This window comes from Bubalus bubalis, chromosome 14 (assembly GCF_019923935.1).
Source record: "Bubalus bubalis isolate 160015118507 breed Murrah chromosome 14, NDDB_SH_1, whole genome shotgun sequence".
NCBI classification, from domain to species: domain Eukaryota; kingdom Metazoa; phylum Chordata; class Mammalia; order Artiodactyla; family Bovidae; genus Bubalus; species Bubalus bubalis.
Window position 1 is genome coordinate 65,940,749 of NC_059170.1, and position 20,244 is coordinate 65,960,992.

Consider the following 20,244-nt stretch of genomic DNA (forward strand, 5'->3'; position numbering starts at 1 on the left):
AAGTATATGATGTTTAACTGATAGTTATGATTTTGTAGATGGACTCATACTTTGGCAAGGTAGTTCATCAGCTGATACCTGTGATCACTGACCATGGAACAAAAAAGACTTTCACAGGCAGTCAGTCCTCACCCTTATTACATTCAGCCAACTCATCAGTCAGAGACCAAGACCCCAGCAAAAATTCCAACTATATGTTAACGCTTTATCTTAACGTTTCGGAGAAATTGGTAATAGAAGTAAGGGTATCGTTTCAATTCTTCAGAATTCAGTGGGGCCTCGGAATATGAAATGCACAAAAATGGCTAACCTTTCAGTGCAACCATATTTGAACCGCTTCTCTCAGTAAATGTTATCACAGTTATATTGATAATTTTATCAGTTATTGAATAACCTCAAAATGAGGTACTTCTATGCAGTACTATGAAACAATATATGGTTAATACATATATAGTATATGTATAATCCTTCCTTGGCTGTAAAACCTAGTCCTACCTAGTGTTAGAACAGTATCTTCATGATGGAAATGTTGCCAATTCTGCAATATCAAGATAACTTTGAAAATGTTTTTAGCAATCCATTTATTCCATTTTTATCAGTATTGCTAGTTGTTTCTTTTAAGGGTAGTGAAAAACACTGCACAAAAGGAGTCTGTTCTTTGGCAGTTAATTGCTTGGCATAGACCGTGTGTTAACTTCCTAGACTCATGCTTGACTTTAGTTCAGTTCAATTCAGTCGATCAGTTGTGTCCGACTCCCTGCGACCCCATGAATCGCAGCACGCCAGGCCTCCCTGTCCATCACCAAATGCCATGATCTTCGTTTTCTGAATGTTGAGCTTTAAGCCAACTTTTTCACTCTCCTCTTTCACTTTCATCAAGAGACTATTTAGTTCCTCTTTCTGCCATAAGGGTGGTGTCATCTGTATATCTGAGGTTATTGATATTTCTCCCAGCAATTTTGATTCCAGCTTGTGCTTCTTCCAGCCCAGCATTTCTCATGATGTACTCTGCATAGAAGGTAAATAAACAGGGTGACAATATACAGCCTTGACATACTCCTTTTCCTCTTTGGAACCAGTCTGTTGTTCCATGTCCAGTTCTAACTGTTGCTTCCTGACCTGCATATAGGTTTCTCAAGAGCCAGGTCAGATGGTGTGGTATTCCCATCTCTTTCTGCTTGACTTAGTTGGGTCAAAAGAACTACTTTGTATTCTCTGGGTGTCCAGTTGGTGGGTTATTGTTCATCAGAAGTTTAGTTATAATGTTGGAGGCCTTGACTAATTTCAGCTGCTTTCCCTACTGAACCTTGCCATTACTACATCTTTGTAACAGCCAGGTTGTTGTTTTAATCTGGCAAACAATGTCTCAATGAAAACGGCTTAACAGAATCATGCAGAATCCTATTCTACCAACTATCTGAGCTTGGGCAAGACACTTAATTCATCTATATCTGTATCCCTATCTAGAAAAAAAGGGCAAACGATACTATTTGATTTCACAGGATTGTTACAAGTTCAAGGGTTTACTGCAACTCTATTTTGGCAAATTCTACCTGTTGGTTATTTCTTAATATGTAAACCTAGGTCAAGATAAGCCACCAGGTACATAGTAACAACCTTAATCTAAAGCACCTGACACATCTTTTACATAATTTTCAAGATTGGAGTGGGGGAACACCTGGATTAAATGGACATTAAAAATTTTTTTTTATTCTTTTATTCAGTTGAAGAAACACTTTGAAGATAAATCTAAAAACACTGTGCTCAGCTATTTCGGTACTTATTTTTTTTAAGCGCAAAATGCATGGGTAAGAAGAATAAGAAAAAAATATCAGAGAATCACAGTTGTCTGCTTGCTGGTCTACTTCCTCATAGGAGAGTTATTTTTTGTTTCTTTTTGAGGAGGACAGAGCAAGTTTCTATTTCTGTATCACTGATGCTTACACTGTCTGATCAGCTTTGTGCGTTTATGTGCTTGTGTTGAATGATTAATTGTATCACAACTTCTGTTATAAAGGCTCAGACGGTAAAGAATCTGCCTATGCGGGAGACCTGGGTTCGATCCCTGGGTGGGGAAGATCCTCAGGAGAAGAGAATGGCTACCCACTCCAGTATTCTTGCCTGGAGAATTCCATGGACAGAAGAACCTGGAGGTCTACAGTCCAAAGACGCCCTGTTAGTACCATGACAAGAATAGATGTGGATATATGATTAAGCAAAGGACTTTTTAACCCTTCTCGGGTATTAGTCTTGTCCACTCTCCAGTATCCCCTGGGCTGTTTACAAGTAGCTTCAACATTATCAAATAGGAAATAACTCCACACAGCTCAATACACCCACGCGCGGGGCTCACACATCCAGATGTGAGCAAGACCGCCAAACTAGACCACGATATACCTATGAGGTTTTCAGAGGAGAGAGTCCAGAAGTCGAGAGACGAGACTAATCTAGCTCCTCTTTCACAATAGCCCTGCTCGGGGTTTGACCTGTTCCTGGAAAGGTGCAAAAGGCTGGCATTTCCCTGAAGGCTAGGTCGCCATAAGGAGCTGACAACGGCGTGGCAGGTGACGCCCAAGAGAAGCAGCGGCGGAAACTGGAGCCTCCAAATTAGGCAGCAAAACGGGAACTTGATCCTCTGCGTCCAATTTTCGCCTAAAAACGGAGAAGGAAAGTTAAGGACTGTTCGTCGGGCGCCCCGTAGCATTTCCAGGTGACAGATGGTTTCCGCCAGGGGTAGACTGTGGCGGTGACTGCCGGAGGCACGATCTGGATCGGCAGAGGCCGCTTCCCGGGAGGAAGATCCCGCTGGCTTCTCCCGGCCCTGCGGCCGGCGGAGGTACGAAGGGTCCAGCCGTCGCGGAGTAACCTTTGTGGCCGCCCCTCCAGCTCTCCAGCTAGAGGGTCCTCCATCAGGAGAGCGAAGGGGCGGGGTGTGCGACTCCAAGCTCTTCCGGTTCCGGACTTCCGGCTCCGGGTCCCGGGAGGCGGGGCCGCTGGGCCAGAGGCGGAGCCGCCCCCCTGCCGCGACTTTCAGACTCGGACCATGGCCTCGTGCTGGTGGCCGTGGCGGTGGCGGCGCGGCTGCTCTTGGAGGCCGGCGGCGCGGAGCCCCGGGCCCAACTCCGCCGGCCGCGCGGCACTCTATGCGCCGCGGGCTGCCGCCGTCGCCGCCGCTGCCACTGTCGCCGTCGCCCGCGCGCAGGTGAGGCTGGGGAGCGCACGCCGCGGCCGGACTCAGAGGTCACGGCGCCAATGACAGCGGCGCCGCGGAATGAATGGGGCGCAAGCTGCACGCGCGGCGGGCGGGGACCGTGGGGCCGCGCTGGGATGCGACCCTGGGCTGGCCGGGCTCCGAGGATGGAACTGAGCCGAGGGTTGGGCGCCTGGCGGCCGCCTGAATTACTGACACCCCACGCTGGGCTGTAGAGCGATGTCCTGGGACCGGGGAGCATCTTGGGTGTCAGGAAGGGGCGACGAGGAGCCGGATCCTGGGCAGCGCAGGTGTAGCCCAGTTTTCTCCTGGAATCTGTGTAACGCGTGGAGAGCGTCTGCAGGTGTTTCCTTTCGAGTTAACAGTCAAGGCTTCGGGGGCAACCGAACTTAATTGGGATTTCAGGGCAAAAGGTGCTCTGAGCGCTCAGACATGCGGAGGGCCGGGGTAGCCTAGGATTAGGTCTCGTGGAGAACGCAGGGATGATGCTCAGAGTGAACCGGAGATCGGTTGTGCGGTAGTTGCTTCGGAGGGAGGGCTCAACTAACTGGACGGGCTGGAAGAAGAGGCCCAAGGATGCCGCAGAAGTGGAGAAACCTTGATGTTTAAGTCTGACTTCTTGAAGTAGAGTCAGAATCTGAGTACTAAATTTTGGTGTTCTCTCCTGCTGCCTTTGGACTCCATCTCTTTCTCCCTTTGTGGTCAGTTTAGCTCCTGTGTATTGACAAGTTTCTGTGGCTCTGTGAATCCTTTTCTGCACTCTAGTGATTAACTTGCTGTAGGCTAAGCTCATATTGGATATATAACCACGCAAGATCGATGCGCTCACTGTCTTTTGGAGACTTCTCCCGTCACATAGCTATTGTTATGTGTTTCCTCTCATCTGCAAAACTCATTTTTTTTAAAAAAGTTTATTTGAATTTAGGGCTTTCTTAGATTTGGTACACTTCCGTGTACCCATCAAATACCATTTCCCAATATGAAATATGTAGCATTTCTAAGTGTCTGCTTTTGGATACATATGGGTACATAAATCACAACTTACTCAGAACAGACACTTGAAGAGAGAATGGCAGTTGGGCTGGTCTACAGAAGAGACAGTAAAGAGAGAATATGGGGAATAGAAAGACTGTGGGATCTGTGTAGGTGCTGTCCTAGCCAGGCTTCAGATATTCCTAGTACTGCAAATGACGATGTTATTTGCAGAGAGGGATGCACCCACCACTGATGACATTGATTCTTCTTTGACGCTCCTGCTTTTTAAAAAATCCATGCCCATTAAGCAATTATCTTAGGTACATAAAGGGTGCTTTCCTGGAGAGAATTGTTGGAGGAGCTTTGCTGATAATCCCGGTACCGTATATCTCTTTTTTATTAATTTTATTTATTTATTGGCTGGGTTTTGCTGCGTGGGCTTTTCTCTGATTGCAGTGAGCGGGGCCACTCTCCAGTTGCAGTGCACTGGCTTCTCTAGTTAGCGCAGCGCGGGCTCTAGGGCGTGAAGGTGTCAGTAGTTGTGCCACGTGGGCTCAGTAGTTGGTCTCCCAGGCTCTAGAGCACAGGCTCAATAATTGTGGCACACGGGCTTCGTTGCTCTCCAACATGTGGGATCTTCTGGGACCAGGTATCGAACTCATGTCTCCTGCATTGGCAGGCAAATTCTTTAACTCTCAGCCACCAGGAAAACCCGATCCCGTATATTTCTGATTTCTGTGTCAGTGGTATTTTTTGCTGTAAATTAATACAGGAGCCTTCTGATGTCTGCCTTAGGAAAGGGTGTGTTTTGGCTAGTTCAAGTCTCATAGGGCCTCATGGTCCTTGGGGACAAAGAGCAACAGTAAAGCCACGCCCAGCTATCCCAGCAAAGCTCCACTCTTACTGATGTTTGTACGTTCTCTCGACCTCTTGACTGAGAGTGTTCACATATCTTGTGATAGTACAGAAACCAGGCCATGTCTGATTGTGCCAAATCACTAGTCAGTATGTCTTGATTCTTACTCAGCATTTTCTCTCTCTCTCTTTTTTTAAAGTAACTTCGTGGGATGCAAGTTGAATTTCAGGGGAGAGTATGAGATGGAAAGATAGAAAATCAGATTTGGGAGATGGTTGATGTTCGCACTAGTCGTGGCCCCTAGGTGGCCCCGGTTCCACAACACCCTTTGAATACAGCTCTTCTGTGTATCTCTAACCTCACTTCAAAAAACCTCACCCCAAGATACTTTTAAAGCAGAAGATAGCTTGGCTGAATACCTCCTATAAATCTTCACAGCCAAGAGCTTTACCTGTAATCACTGTCTCAAGATAACTACTAGGAAATGTTGGGATTTGAGCCAAGACCCACCCTCCAGCCTTTAAACAAGCTACACGTTGCCCAGTAATTAAGAGTAGGCTATGCTAGCTGTGTAATTTTAACTCTTCACTGCACTTAGAGCTTAGGTTTCAAATTGAATAAGTATTATAATAAATACTAAATTCATGTGAATTATTTACGTGTGAAGGCTGAAGAAGTAGGTTAAGTGTCACGTTAGGTTGAATTCAAAGGAGGATTGTCAGTTTTTTTCTTTAGGACATTGTAATGCCTGGGATGTCATTAATGGATATGTAATGCCATGGAGAAGATAGAACTCTGGGCCACCTTCTTCGGCCACTACCTGCCAGGCAAAGTCAGCATTTATTGTCATTTTATTTTATTTATTTTTTAAAATACTGGGCCATTTAAAAAATTATTTATTTGACTGCGTTGGGTCTTAGTTGCAACACATGGGATCCTTCCTTGCAGCATAGGAAGGATGCCTTGCTTCAAGGCATGTTGGATCCTGGTTCCCTGATGAGGGATTGAACCCATGTACCCTGCATTGCAAGGTGGATTCTCCCCTACTTGTCCACCAAGGAAGTCCCTATTGTCATTTTAATACATCTAAAGCAGTATGTGTTCACTAGAGAAAATTCAGAAAATATGACTTAAAAACAAAACGCAGAAAAACTCCCATGATCTGATTTATTTCAAAACAACCATTTTTAATACCCCCCCCCATGGGATTCCGAACCCAGGATTTTATTTGTATAGTTATACAAATTTTTAGTGGAATCACATAGTGCACACTGTTCTGTAGGTGCTTTTCTCTATTGATGTGTTGTAAACATATCTGTATTATCAGTTTTTCAGACTTTTCTGAATTTCAAGTTCCCTGGCTGTATCACACGTAGTTGTCAGAGTCAAGCCCACATTGTAGGACTTTAAAAGTCTTGGTTGTAAGACCAATACAGTGGATTCGTTTTCTTTTTGCTAGTGCTAAATCTGTCCTTGGTCAAAATGTTTTCTTTAAATATCCTCTAAGAGGCCTTCCTACATCAGATTAGTAGTTTTTGAAATGCGTGTGTCCCTGAATTCTTCGCGTTTGCCTGCTGCATCTCTGGGTCGCTAGTGCCTGCCCATTTCCTGACCCAAACAGTGCACAGCAATTCTCACCACAACCTCTGGGGCTTCTAGAGGCCACCTTCTGTTGTTCTTGATCTCTGATTAAGTTACTATTATCAAAATGTGCTGCTGAGCTCGTTTGTTAATACTACTTTTCAAGAAGTACCATTTCCAAGTATATTCAGGAACAGTGGCTTGACACAGGCAGTGTTTGTGTAACTAAATTTCTTAACACTGACATCCTCTTGCACTGTCTGGGCAGGTGCTTTGGGGATCTTGATTATTGTCTTAAACCAATTTAAGATTTTAAGAGTGTAAGCCACACTAATCCTTACTACTCTCTGTCCAGTGTTAGTTAAATGGAAGGGAATTTCAGATCTGGAAAGATAGGTATAAATGTGGAGCAGTCTTTGGGGGAAGGCATAGATAATAGATGTTTTCTATTTCCTGCTTTTTTTTCATATTTATATTTTCTGTAATGACAGATACTGCTTTTGTAATATGGAGGGGAAACTTTCTTAACCATTTTCTCTGGTTTGCAGTCTCTAAATGGACAACTAAAAGATTAGTTCAGTCAGTTCAGTTCAGTCACTCAGTCCTGTCTGACTCTTTGCGACCCCATGAATTGCAGCATGCCAAGCCTCCCTGTCCATCACCAACTCCCAGAGTTCACTCAGACTCACATCCATCGAGTCAGTGATGCCATCCAGCCATCTCATCCTCTGTACCCTTCTCTTCCTGCCCCCAAACCCTCCCAGCATCAGAGTCTTTTCCAGTGAGTCAACTCTTCGCATGAGGTGGCCAAAGTACTGGAGTTTCAGCTTTAGCATCATTCCTTCCAAAGAAATCCCAGGGCTGATCTCCTTTAGAATGGACTGGTTGGATCTCCTTGCAGTCCAAGGGACTCTTAAGAGTCTTCTCCAACACCACAGTTCAAAAGCATCAATTCTTCGGTGCTCAGCCTTCTTCACAGTCCAACTCTCACATCCATACATGACCACTGGAAAAACCATAGCCTTGACTAGATGGACCTTTGTTGGCAAAGTAATGTCTCTGCTTTTGAATATGCTATCTAGGTTGGTCATAACTTTCCTTCCAAGGAGTAAGCGTCTTTTAATTTCATGGCTGCAGTCACCATCTGCAGAGATTTTGGAGCCCCCAAAAATAAAGTCTGACACTGTTTCCACTGTTTCCCCATCTATATCCCATGAAGTGATGGGACCAGGTGCCATGATCTTCGTTTTCTGAATGTTGAGCTTTAAGCTAACTTTTTCACTCTCTTCTTTCAGTTTCATCAAGAGGCTTTTTAGTTCCTCTTCACTTTCTGCCATAAGGGTGGTGTCATCTGCATAAATGAGGTTATGGATATTTCTCCCAGCGATCTTGATTCCAGCTTGTGCTTCTTCCAGCCCAGCGTTTCTCATGATGTACTCTGCATAGAAGTTAAATAAGCAGGGTGACAATATCCAGCCTTGACGTACTCCTTTTACTATTTGGAACCAGTCTGTTGTTCTATGTCCAGTTCTAACTGTTGTTTCCTGACCTGCGTATAGGTTTCTCAAGAGGCAGGTCAGGTGGTCCGGTATTCCCATCTCTTACAGAATTTTCCACAGTTTATTGTGATCCACACAGTCAAAGGCTTTGGCATAGTCAATAAAGCAGAAATAGATGTTTTTCTGGAACCGTCTTACTTTTTCGATGATCCAGCGGATGTTGGCAATTTGATCTCTGGTTCCTCTGCCTTTTCTAAAACCAGTTGAACATCTGGAAGTTCACGGTTCATGTATTGCTAAAGCCTGGCTTGGAGAATTTTGAGCATTACTTTACTAGCGTGTGTGATGAGTGCAGTTGTGCGGTAGTTTGAGCATTCTTTGTCATTGTCTTTCTTTGGGATTGGAATGAAAACTGACCTTTTCCAGTCCTGTGGCCACTGCTGAGTTTTCCAAATTTGTTGGCATATTGAGTGCAGCACTTTCACAACATCATCTTTCAGGATTTGGAATAGCTCAACTGGAATGCCATCACCTCCACTAGCTTTGTTCGTAGTGATGCTTCCTAAGGCCCACTTGACTTCACATTCCAGGATGTCTGGCTCTAGGTGAGTGATCACACCATCGTGATTATCTTGGTTGTGAAGATCTTTTTTGTATAGTTCTTCTGTGTATTCTTGCCACCTCTTCTTAATATCTTTTGCTTCTGTTAGGTCCATACCATTTCTGTCCTTTATCGAGCCCATCTTTGCATGAAATATTCCCTTGGTATCTCTGATTTTCTTGAAGAGATCTCTAGTCTTTAACCCATTCTGTTGTTTTCCTCTATTTCTTTGCACTGATCGCTGAGGAAGGTTTTCTTATCTCTCCTTGCTATTCTTTGGAACTCTGCATTCAGATGTTTATATCTTTCCTTTTCTCCTTTCCTTTTCGCTCCTCTTCTTTTCACAGCTATTTGTAAGGCCTCCCCAGACAGTCATTTTGCTTTTTTGCATTTCTTTTCCATGGGGATGGTCTTGATCCCTGTCTCCTGTACAATGTCACGAACCTCATTCCATAGTTCATCAGGCACTCTATCAGATCTAGGCCCTTAAATCTATTTCTCACTTCCACTGTATAATCATAAGGGATTTGATTTAGGTCATACCTGAATGGTCTAGTGGTTTTCTCTACTTTCTTCAATTTAAGTCTGAATTTGGCAATAAGGAGTTCGTGATCTGAGCCACAGTCAGCTCCCAGTCTTGTTTTTGCTGACTGTAAAAGATAAAAGATTACTATTTTTTATAAATTACGGGAATTCTTACGTAGTGTTATAAAAGTTTTTCATGAATATTCTTTTAGAAGTTTCTTAATATTTTATTTTATAGATGTCCTATTGTAATCTTATGAAGAGTTTAACATCTGCCTTTCGAAATATGTATGGTGTATCACGGTAAGTTTATTATCCGTATTGCAGCTAAAATTATTAGTTATATATATTGCCAGTAAATGTCTATTCTAAATTGCGGTGGGCTATTCAATTCAGGAAATTGACTATGCTATTTAAGTGCCATAATACCTGCTTTGTGTGATCTTGGTCTTCTTAAAAAAAAAAAACAGTCGTCCATTGGTGGGGGCGGGGGAGGGGACATTGGTTCTAGGGTACTCTCACCTCACATACCAAAATTAGAGATGCTCAAGGCCTTTATATAAAATGGCATAATATTTGCATATAACCTACACACATCATCCCTTATACTTTGTCATTTTTAGATGATTATAATACCTAATATAAATGCTAGCCAAATAGTTGCCTAAGCATGGTAAATTCAAATTTTGCTTTTTGAAACTTTCTGGAATTAAATATACACACACACATATATATTTTCAAAATTAGGTTGTTTGAATCCAGAGATGTAGAACCCGTAGACAGAGAGGCCCAACTGTATAATAAAATTTAAACTTGGACTTCTCTGGTAGCTCAGGGTAAAGAATCCGCCTGATTCGATCCCTGATTGGGGAAGATCCCATATGCCTCAGAGCAACTAAGCCATGCACCACAAGTTCTGAGCCCGCGCTCTAGAGCCCAGAAGCTGAAACCAGTGAGCCTTTGTGCTGCAGCTGCTGAGCCCGTGCACCCTAGAGCTCATGCTCTGCAGGTAGAGAGGCCACTGCACTGCCAACCTGATACATTGCACCTGGAGAAAAGCCCTCACAGCAACTGAAGACCCAGCATAGCCAAAAAAAAAAGAAATCTGACCTTTAAAAAAAATTTTAAACTCAGAACACAGTGAACATGGTTTATATTTCTTTTGATTTTGTGGCTCCCTAGGTCCTGGTTATGAAAATTGGTGTAGTGTTGAGCAGGATCAGAATTTTATATGATCTTTGAAATTATAATGACCTTTTTGCATTCATGCTTAATTCCCAGCAAGTATCTAGGCTTCAATTTGCCATCCTCCAGGTCTGTGTAATTCTTACTTTAAAATGAAGTAACTCGGTAAAACAGTGCCCAGTCTTCCATTGTGTGCATTTCTGCTTAGGTTCCATCACACGACGCCAGTAGCTTGCTGCTTCAGTGAAACACTGAGCGGTGAGAAGTACACCGACCCTTTTAAGATTGGCTGGAGAGACTTGAAAGGTCTCTATGAAGACATCAGGAAGGTAAGAGATTTTTGACGATACTGTGAAGTTAGGTTGATTTCTTTGAATTACGAAAAAACAGTGCAGGTTTTCCCATGTGTGCCATGCCATTGCAGACCTGATTCCCAGACGTCTGGTTTTAAATGTTTCTTGAGCCATGAGTATGGGGCAGTGTGGAAGATGCGATACAAGTCACCGCCCAGAGGCGGGCAATGGCAGGAATGGGAAACTGAAAAAAGAGAAGGTTCCGGCCACAAGTGCATGTGCACAGAGGCTTCTGACTCTTCTCCCCAGATCGGCCCCCTGCACCGGGCCTGGTGCGGCTCTGAAGCCTCCAGTGCCTCCTGCCACTGTCCTCCTCTCCGGTTCTGAATATCAGTGCTGGGATGCCCCCTACAGGACTTTCTTCATCAGGCATTCTGTTGCCCAAATTTTCAGTGGCCCCCAGCCTCACGTGGATTCTCCTCTGCTGCCCAAGATGCTCATGTTCCCCTGGTCAGCTTCCTTCCCCTTTCAAGGTTCTGCATTTACCCCCGCCAGCCCCCGCCCCACTCTGCTGTCCCCACGGCACCAGCACTTCCTGTCCGAGGAGCCACGCAGAAGCTGTGGAGGAGGAGCTCCCTGAGCGCCTGCCCCGGCCCCTTACAGTGCACGCCCCTGCCGGAGCTTGCCTCCTCCAGCGTCGGCCCTGTGTCTGGTTAAGTCCCACGCCCTTTGCCTCCCCTCTGGGGCCCTAGGTTCTTCTCCCCAGTTCCCTGTTCTCTGTATTGGTCTGCAGACTTGCCCTCTTGATTCTCCTCTGGATCCATTTCAGATGCTCCAGCTTCTTCCTGTTCATCATTTAAAGGACCATCCCCTCACGCTGTGTCCTCCCGGTTCCGCTCCAGTATTGCCAGCCTTTCTCTCCCTGTGCTGCCCCTTCATCACGGCTCCACCACCGCCCTTTGCCGTCCTATCAGCCTCTCACCTGAAACTGCCTTTGCCCCCTTCTACTAAATCCGACAGGCACTGCTGGCTTGTATCTTCCAGACCCTCTGAACATTGGATCCTGTTGCCCACAGCCCTTCCGCAAAGCCCAGCCCTTGGCTTCTGCACTGCCCTTGTGTTTCTCAGGCCATGCTTCAGTCGGCTTCCTGGGCCACTCTCCGTCCCCTCCAGCTGTTCCCTGGGGTTGTTTGCTCCTCTTCTCAATCTGTCTTCAGTTTACCCGTTTCCGTGCTAAAGACTCGCATGTAATGGCTCTGGCCCAGACTGAATGTTCTCTCCTAAACTCTGCCTGCTCCCTGGGCAGCTCTATGGAGTGTCCATCACTGTCTCACACTGGCAGATCTGAAGCTCCGCTTTTTCCTACAAATTGTTTTTTCTCTTGTTTATCCTGTTGATGCGAGGTTATCACCCAGGACCTTGGGGAGGATCCTTGGGGAGGATCCTTGACTTTGCACTCTCCTTCTCCTCCATACCCTCCTCATCTCATCTCACTCTCGCTTCTGAAAGTTGTTTTTATTTATTTTTGGTTGTGCGGGATCTTTGTTGCTGCACGAGGGTTTTTCTCTTGTTGCGGCAAACAGAGGGGCTCCTCTCTAGCTGTAGTGCCCAGGCTTCTCTTTGTGGTGATTTCTCTTGCAGAGCCCGGGCGCTAGGTGCACAGGCTCCAGTAGCTGTGGTTTTCAGGCTTCGTTGCTCCGAGGCATTTGGGATCTTCCCGGACCAAGGATCGAACTGGTGTTCCTTGCATTCGCAGGCAGGTTCTTATCCACTGGACCCTCAGGGAAGTCCCTCATTGGAATCTGGCCTTCATTCCCCAGCCCTGGGTTTCTGTCACCCCACTGCCCTGGCTCTTGCCCTCGCGGCCTCAGCCTGAGCCAGAGGTGCCTCCTGTGTGCTCCCGGGCAGCAGCCCTCAGCTCCAGGACAGGAGTCCTCACCCTGCCACACTACACTGCGGTCCTGTTTCCCTTCCCCTGCCTAGACTCTGAGCTCCGTGTAGACGAGAGGCTGTCCCATTTATCTCTGAAACCTCTGCGTTTATTACGTCCTTGGCACCGAGGAGGGAGTGCCGGGCCTGCTGGATCGTGTGCGCTTGAGCCCTGTGAAGGGCTGCTGGGCCCGTCTGTTGCTCCTGGGACACAGGCTCTGATTCTTCCCAGCAAGTCCCTGAGAGAGACAGGACACACAAGTGCCCATCCCCAGGACAGCTCTCCCTCCTCTTTAGGAAGCAAAATCCTCCTGAGCTTCTGGTCGCCAGGCATAGCTTGTCTCCTCCGTGAAGTGCTCAGTTTTTCTCATCCCACTGATCTGTCCATTCTTTGACCCTTAATGCATTTAACATATGGCCATTGTTCAAGTTGCCACCGTATCACTCACTGAATATTTCATATTTAAAAAATTTTGCTTCCCTAATGCCATCTTAAGCTCCTTGCAATCATGCATAGCGTGTGGTACACTTTCCCTGTGAACCTTTGGCTTGTGGGGCTGAGAAACACCTGAGCCAGACGCTGACGCTGCCCTTCTCTCTTCTCATCTCGTCTGCCACCCCCTGACCTTCTGCTTCACTGGCCCCCGCACCCCGCCTCTTTGTCCTCCCGCCTCCACCCTCCAGGCTGCAAGCAGCCCTGTTTCCCTCCCTCTCCAGCTGTCACCAGCCATCTGGCGATCCCCCTCCACTGCAGTCACGCAGGGTCTCTGCCAGCGGCAGGCCCACCCAACACTTAGGCCCCTGGCGGGGGGCGGCCAGGCGCTGCCTGCGGCCCAGCCGCAGGAGCCAGCTTTGTGGCCACGCAGTGTTGGCACCTCTTCCTACCAAGTGTTGGATTTCCCCGTTGAAATGAATGCGCTAAAATCAAAGCTGTGTGAACGAAATTCCACTGACGTTTTGTGTAGTTATGCCACCCTGTTGATGCAGAGAAACTTTGTTTCAGGAGCTCTTCATATCTACAGCAGAACTCAGGGAAATGTCTGAATACCACTTTGATGGAAAAGGAAAAGCCTTTCGACCAATTATTGTGGTGCTAATGGCCCGAGCCTGTAACATTCATCACAATAACTCCCGGTGAGTGACTTACGTTCTCTCCTGTGTTTTCTATTCGACAAACCTTCCTTCCCGAGGTTGCCGTTTACTTTCTTGGTACTTGTGTCTGCGAACCCACTTGTGGTGAGTAATTTCCAGCTTTGTGTTCCCAAGGTCACCCTGGAGTCTAGTCTGGGCATCTTCCTTTTCCACGCTTTTTAATATCCACGGGAGAGCAACTTCAGCAGCAAATAAACATTTTAGAAAGAATTTTCAAAGCTACATTGAGTTTTCTCATGCAGAAGTAAAGAATGCCAGCATGTATGCCTACTTGTAACTGTTGTACACATGGGGCCATTATTCCGAAGGTTGATGGTTATGAAGTCATGAGTTAGGCCCAGATTCTGGCCACCACACCCCCTGCAGGACCTGACTTCCTGTGGCCTTCAGAAACATGCCAAAGAAAATTTTTCTTAAAAGAAGGCATTTTGACTTTTGGTCTTCAACTTCTGTGTTGCAAATATATGTAAAATTTTCAACTATTAAAACAACTGCCATGTTTTAACTTTAAAGGAAACGTTGAAACGACAGAGGACTTATCCATTGCCACTATTCTTAAAACTCTGCCATGTTACTGGAGTCTCTTCACTGTGTTTATTTTTACATCAGGCAGTCTACTGACGGACACTGCAGTGGACCATAATGTGCTGGCATCTTCTTGGTGTTGAATGTTTGCATTCTCCTCCCTTTTATCTGTAGATAGCTCAAGAAAAGATGTAGCCCTTAGGGAGGGCCTCAGGTTTGCCATACTGGGAAAGACCAAAGGCAGGAGAAGAGGGTGACTGACCATGGGTGGTTGGATGTTATCACGCAGACTTTGCCCAAGTCCAATGGACGTGAACTTGGGCAAACTTGGGGAGATGGTGAGGGACAGGGAGGCCTGGCATGATGCAGTCCATAGTGTCGCGAAGAGTCGAGCAAGACTTGGCACCTGAACAACAGCAGCAAAGCTTTGCCAGCAGCAAATGTAAGGATGTTGTAAGAGCGGGCATCAGGTGTCGCTTCTTAGCACATGCTCAGCTGCTTGTGCCCTCTGTGTCAGCTCCAGGGCACGACGCTGTGCTCAGGGGTGCCTCCCATTTGCCCTAAGACTTTCTAAGTGCTCACAGGAGAGTCTGGACAAGCAGCGGGATCTCTGGGGGTGGCTGTTTGCCCATCATCAGGACCACTTCACCTAGAAGGCAGAGCAGCAGAAATACTCTCTCTGAACCAAACTTGAAATACCTCTCATGAGGTCTGGAACTGGGTTCCTCAGCCTTGCCTCTGCTGACTTTTGGGGCCAGGTAGTCCCTTGCTATGGGGACTGTTCTGGGTCTTGTAGGGCTTTTGGCAGCTATACCTGGCCTCCATCCAGTAGATGCCAGTAGTACCCCTTCCCCAGTCGATGACAACCAAAAAAATCTCTCCAGACATTTCCAGGTGTCCCCTGAGGAGCAGAATTATCCCTGGTTGAGAACCTCTGGTGTAGAGATAGTGTTTATATCTTTAATTCCTCAGATTTAACACCTGATACAGCTCATCACCCTCAGAGATGACATGGGAAGGAAAATATTTTGTGTTGCTTGCTTTAAATCCTGTCAGCTGTTATCCCCATTGTCAGAGCCTTCAGTTGATGTCATTGAAACTGTAGAAATTGTTGGTTTGCAGGAATAAATGGGAGACTACGATACAGAAAAGGCATTGCTGGCTTAAAAAGTAAGTTCCATTCTGCCTTCCCTGGGGATGTCCTGGATCCAGCTTCATTCTTCTCGTGGTGGGAGCAGGGCTGACTGAAGACTCAGCACAGAGCTGTGTCCAGCATTGAGAGGTGCCTCGTGACTGGTGTGCATTCTTGGCACAGTGGCCTAGCACGATTACTCTCTGAGCCCCAACTTCTTGGGAATACTCACTGCCTAAGGACCCTTGTGGATCAGGCACTTAATGGACCGGGTGTCTTCCCACTTAAAGGAGCGGGTTGGGAGCAGGGAGAGAGCTTCTGGAGAGCAGGGGCCATCTGTGGTTTTGCTGTAAGAGGTTTATGAGAACAGTGTGGCAAAGGTGGCTGAGGATCCCAGGCAGGGCCCCACGGGCCTGTTTGCAGCGGAGGCCCCAGAACCTGTTCCCCTCTTCAACTCCTCCTCGTCAGTGTCGTCAGGATTGCTTCATCATTTGATAGTCGAAGTTGAGTGGCTTCTCTAAGGCTTGTCAGACATCTTCCTCCTGCTTCTGTGTATTAAATAAGGGTAATCCTAGAGGGGACTTTAGAAAACAGAACAGAAACCTTAAGAAACAGGGGGAAAACTATCTTCTGTTGCTTTATTTTTTTCCTTCATTAAGCTTTTTCACTTGTCCATTGTATGTTCCCTACTAGATTATTGGGAATTCTTAACCTGAGGTCCATGGAAGTTGTGGGGGAGTCTGTGAGCCCCTTGGAATCGTATGCAAAATTGTTTGTACCTTTGCATTTTTCTAGGGAATGGTATCAGTTCAGCTCAGTTGCTTAGTTGTGTTCAACTCTTTGTGACCCCATGGACTGCAGCACGCCAGGGCTCCGTGTCCATCACCAACTCCCGGAGCCTGCTCAAACTCATGTCCATCGAGTTGGTGATGCCATCCAACCATCTCATCCTCTGTCATCCCCTTCTCCTCCTGCCTTCAGTCTTTCCCAGCATCGTGGTCTTTTCCAAGGAGTCATTTCTTCACGTCAGGTGGCCAAAGTATTGGAACTTCAGCTTCAAAAAAAAAAAGGAACTTCAGCTTCAGCGTCAGTCCTTCCAAAGAATATTTAGAACTGATTTCCTTTAGGATAGACTGCTTTGATCTTCTTGCATTCCAAGGAACTCTCAAGAGTTTTCTCCAACACCACAGTTCAAAAGCATTAATTCTTCAGTGTTCAGCTTTCTTCATGGTCCAACTCTCACATCTATACATGACTACTGGAAAAACCATAGCTTTGACTAGACAGACCTTTGTCAGCAAAGTAATGTCTTTACTTTTTAATGTGCTGTCTAGGTTGGCCATAGCTTTCCTTCCAAGGAGCAAGCGTCTTTTCATTTCATAGCGGCAGTCACCATCTGCAGTGATTTTGGAGCCCAAGAAAATAAAGTCTGTCACTGTTTCCACCATTTCCCTGTCTATTGCCATGAAGTGATAGGATCGGATGCCATGATATCCATTTTTTGAATGTTGAGTTTCAAGCCAGCTTTTTCACTCTCCTCTTTCACTTTCATAAAGGGGCTCTTTAGTTCTTCACTTTCTGCTACAGGGTGGTGTCATCTTCATATCTGAGGTTATTGATATTTCTGCCTCTGGTCTTGATTCCAACTTGTGCTTCAACCAACCCAGCATTTTGCGTGATGTACTCTGCATATAAGTTAAACAGGGTGACGTTCTCCTTGACGTACTCCTTTCCCGATTTGGAACCAGTCTGTTCCAAGTCCGGTTCTAACTGTTGCTTCTTGACCTGCATACATATTTCTCAGGCAGGTCAGGTGGTCTGGTATTCCCATCTCTTGAAGAATTTTCCACCGTTGTGATCCACATGGTCAAAGGCTTTGGTGTAGTCAATAAAGCAGAAGTAGATGTTTTTCTGGAACTCTTTTGCTTTTTCTGATCCAGCAGATGTTGGCAATTTGATCTCTGGTCCCTCTGCCTTTTCTAAGGGAAAGGCATACATGGCTTATATTGTCAAAGGGTGATATGGCCCCAGAGGCTTAAGACTTAATCTTCAGTTTTCTTCTGTGTATCCTGGTAACCACAGCACCTGGCCAGGTAAAGTAGAATGCACATAGCAGATAATAAGACTTGAGAGTCCAGAACACAGAGTTGTGGTGGATTCCGAGCCATGTGCCCAGAGCCCGCCTTAAATGAAGGACCTTCTGGCCACACTGCTGAACCCGTGTTGCTGGAGGAAAGCCTTTGCTTCTCGGGCTCCTCGAGGGCTGTGCCGGCAGCCGAGAGTCCTCTCACCTGAGCCCGTCCACATGCAGGGACTGGTAGATGAAGGGCCATTCTAGCGCCGGGACACACGGTGAAATGGCAGCAGCTTCGGACAGGCCTGCCTCGCAGAAACCCCTCCCCACCTCACGTGTTCATCCCAGGGGTCCTGAGCAGACATCCTGTGCTCCGAACCTGAGAGTCTGCTTCCTGGAGCACCGAGCCCTCAGAAGGGTTCAGTAAAACCCAGCTAGCTACCTGTAAGTCAGAGCTCACTTTATCAGAGAATCCAGTTGAAAAACGAGCTTTGTAAGAAAGAAGATTTCTGTGAAATGCTCTGCTTACCGACCATAGCACGATTAGTGTCTTTTCTCCAATGAGCCAAACCTGTCCTGTTTAGAGACCTCCTTAAAGGTACCTGTTCTTACCATTGGTGTTGACATCACCTGTTTCTCGTGGAAATCTTCCAGCCCTGGAGAATGGATATCAGTACCAGTGAGATAACAGGCCTGCCGCAGTTACACCGGGCACGGATCTATTGATCACGACTGTACAGGCGAATCCTACTGCACTTTGCAAAGCCAGACATTTGATTAGATAGAATAGATCGTATGATGTGTGTGTGTGTGTTTTTTAAATAACGCAGTCTTCACATTAGTTAACAGGTCAAGCTTCCAAATGTGAAAAAAGTCTTAAATTCAGTGGAAGTAACTTGTGATTCTCATGACAGCAAAGGAAATTACAAAAGCTTACTGTAGGAAAGCTGTAACAAAATAGTCATAAGAGCACCAGCTCACTTGAATGATTTCTAGGGTCAGGCCACTAAAGATTCTAGACCCATTCCTGGTCTAGAATGTGTGTGTTGTGAATCATTGAGCCAGGTACTGCTGTGGCTGTTTGTGGGTTAGGAAGTTTAGTGCCCCAGGAAATGTTTTTGTCTTTAAGTCAGGAGATGGCACTTTTCATGTGTCCATACTCATTATTGACATGGATCTACAAGTAAAGTCTGTAACAGAGGATGCCTACTGAGGTAGAGAAGGCTTTAGTAACCAGAGGCTTGTCCACTTCATGGGTGAGGGCAAGCTCCAACCGAAAGGAACATCACTGAGATCAGGACGACTGTAGGGCTCGCTCTTCAGGCTCCTGGCCCCCGGGGGAGGCTGAGTCCATCACGGAAGGAATCACCTTCTGCACCTTCATCAGCTGGGTCCATCTGCAAAACCCAAGCACTGCATCATTCGATGTCACCGTGGGTCCTGTGGAGAAAGCCATCCTGGACAACTGCAGGTCTGAGATATCACCATGGGGGTCACTCTCCACACGTCTAAGGATTCTAAATGCAGTGCTTCAGAGGCAAGAAAACAGCCAATAGCGTGAGTCCTGCATCATTTACAAGGCAGCTTTGCAGGCATCTATTTTTATCTGGAGATAGATCTGAAATATTCAAGAGCTGCTGCTCTTGGATGTCAGTTCTTTTCTCCTTTTTTTTTTTTTTTAGTTCTTTTCTCCTGATATTAAAACTGTTAATGGATTCATGACTGTAGGGTTAAGTTTAAAACCGCCATTCCCTTCAAAGAAAGACAGTCTTCACACTAGTCTGGTGCGCTTGTTTGAGTTTTCAGAGGTGAGTGGCCAGTGACCAAGGACAGTGACCTGCAAAGCAAGTCAGAGCTCGCAGGCACCTCTGCTGTCCCTGCGATGGAGGGCACCTCTGACATTCATGCCGGTAGTGTCCCCATTGTGCCAGTGAGGAGTACAGCGAAAGAGCAGATTGCAGGGCCAGAGACCAAGGCCAAGAAACTGGGGTAGAGGAGGAGATGTGGCGAGTGAGAGGTGGTGAGGAACCCCTTCCATGGCCCCCTCACCCCAAGTTCAACCTGCACCCTGAATGCCGCTGCAGATGGGGAGACACTTCAAGGTTGTATCAATAATGTGGAAAAACAAGCTTTTAGACAGAAGCAGCAAAATCAAGGAATTTTAGGAATGAGATCACTGAAAAGGAAACATTTGAGCATCAACAGAAGAGGCTGGCGAAAGCAAGGCACTGTGTTAAGCTGAAAAATGGCTCCACAAAAGGCATCCGTGTCCTAAGCCTTGGGACCTATAAAGTGCCGCATTTTGTGGCAGGAAAACGGTCTTTGCGGGTGTGCTTTCAGCTAGGATCGTGGAATGGAGGCATCATCCCGGGTTTTCTGACGGGCCCTAAACAGTCACTGGTAGCCCTAAAGAGGGGGGCAGAGGAGATCGCCTCACACAGGAGAAGGGCATGGAAGATGAAACGGAGGGGCTTGAGGGGGTGCCTTCCAGCTTGTGGCCACAAGCAAAGGTCACCAGCAGCCCACAGAACTGGAAGGAGTGAGGAGAGGACCCTGCCTTTGAGGCCCTGCAGGGAGCCCGGCCTTGCCAACACCTTGGTTCCAGTTCAGGGGAACTGTTTCTGGACTTGTGGTCTCCAGAACGGTGGGAGAATTTCTGTCCATTTAAACCAGCACGTTTGTGGTGACCTGTCTCAGAGCCGCAGG

General features: G+C 46.6%; 2 protein-coding genes across 8 annotated transcripts in view; one reads left to right on the forward strand and one right to left on the reverse strand.

Annotated features, from left to right (window-relative positions):
• LOC102394580 (protein adenylyltransferase SelO) overlaps window positions 1–2,748 on the reverse strand; it is a 33,089-nt gene extending 30,341 nt beyond the window's left edge. For all 3 annotated transcript variants that reach the window (XM_025264680.3, XM_025264678.3, XM_025264679.3), the window contains exon 1: window positions 2,398–2,748. In XM_025264680.3, coding sequence (XP_025120465.3) covers window positions 2,398–2,704 — 307 coding nt within the window. In that variant the 5' untranslated portion in view covers window positions 2,705–2,748. The remainder of the gene's footprint in view (window positions 1–2,397) is intronic.
• Window positions 2,749–2,939: 191 nt separating this feature from the next.
• Window positions 2,940–20,244, forward strand: part of PDSS1 (decaprenyl diphosphate synthase subunit 1) — a 39,919-nt gene continuing 22,614 nt past the window's right edge. For 3 of the 5 annotated variants that reach the window (XM_025264685.3, XM_025264687.3, XR_006544652.2), the window contains exons 1-5: window positions 2,940–3,202; window positions 9,487–9,551; window positions 10,642–10,762; window positions 13,659–13,789; window positions 15,455–15,502. In XM_025264685.3, coding sequence (XP_025120470.1) covers window positions 3,044–3,202; window positions 9,487–9,551; window positions 10,642–10,762; window positions 13,659–13,789; window positions 15,455–15,502 — 524 coding nt within the window. In that variant the 5' untranslated portion in view covers window positions 2,940–3,043. Of the gene's footprint in view, window positions 3,203–8,705; window positions 8,728–9,486; window positions 9,552–10,641; window positions 10,763–13,658; window positions 13,790–15,454; window positions 15,503–20,244 lie in introns of those variants that run through there. The other 2 variants (XM_045162717.1, XM_006063211.4) reach the window with 2 other exon arrangements.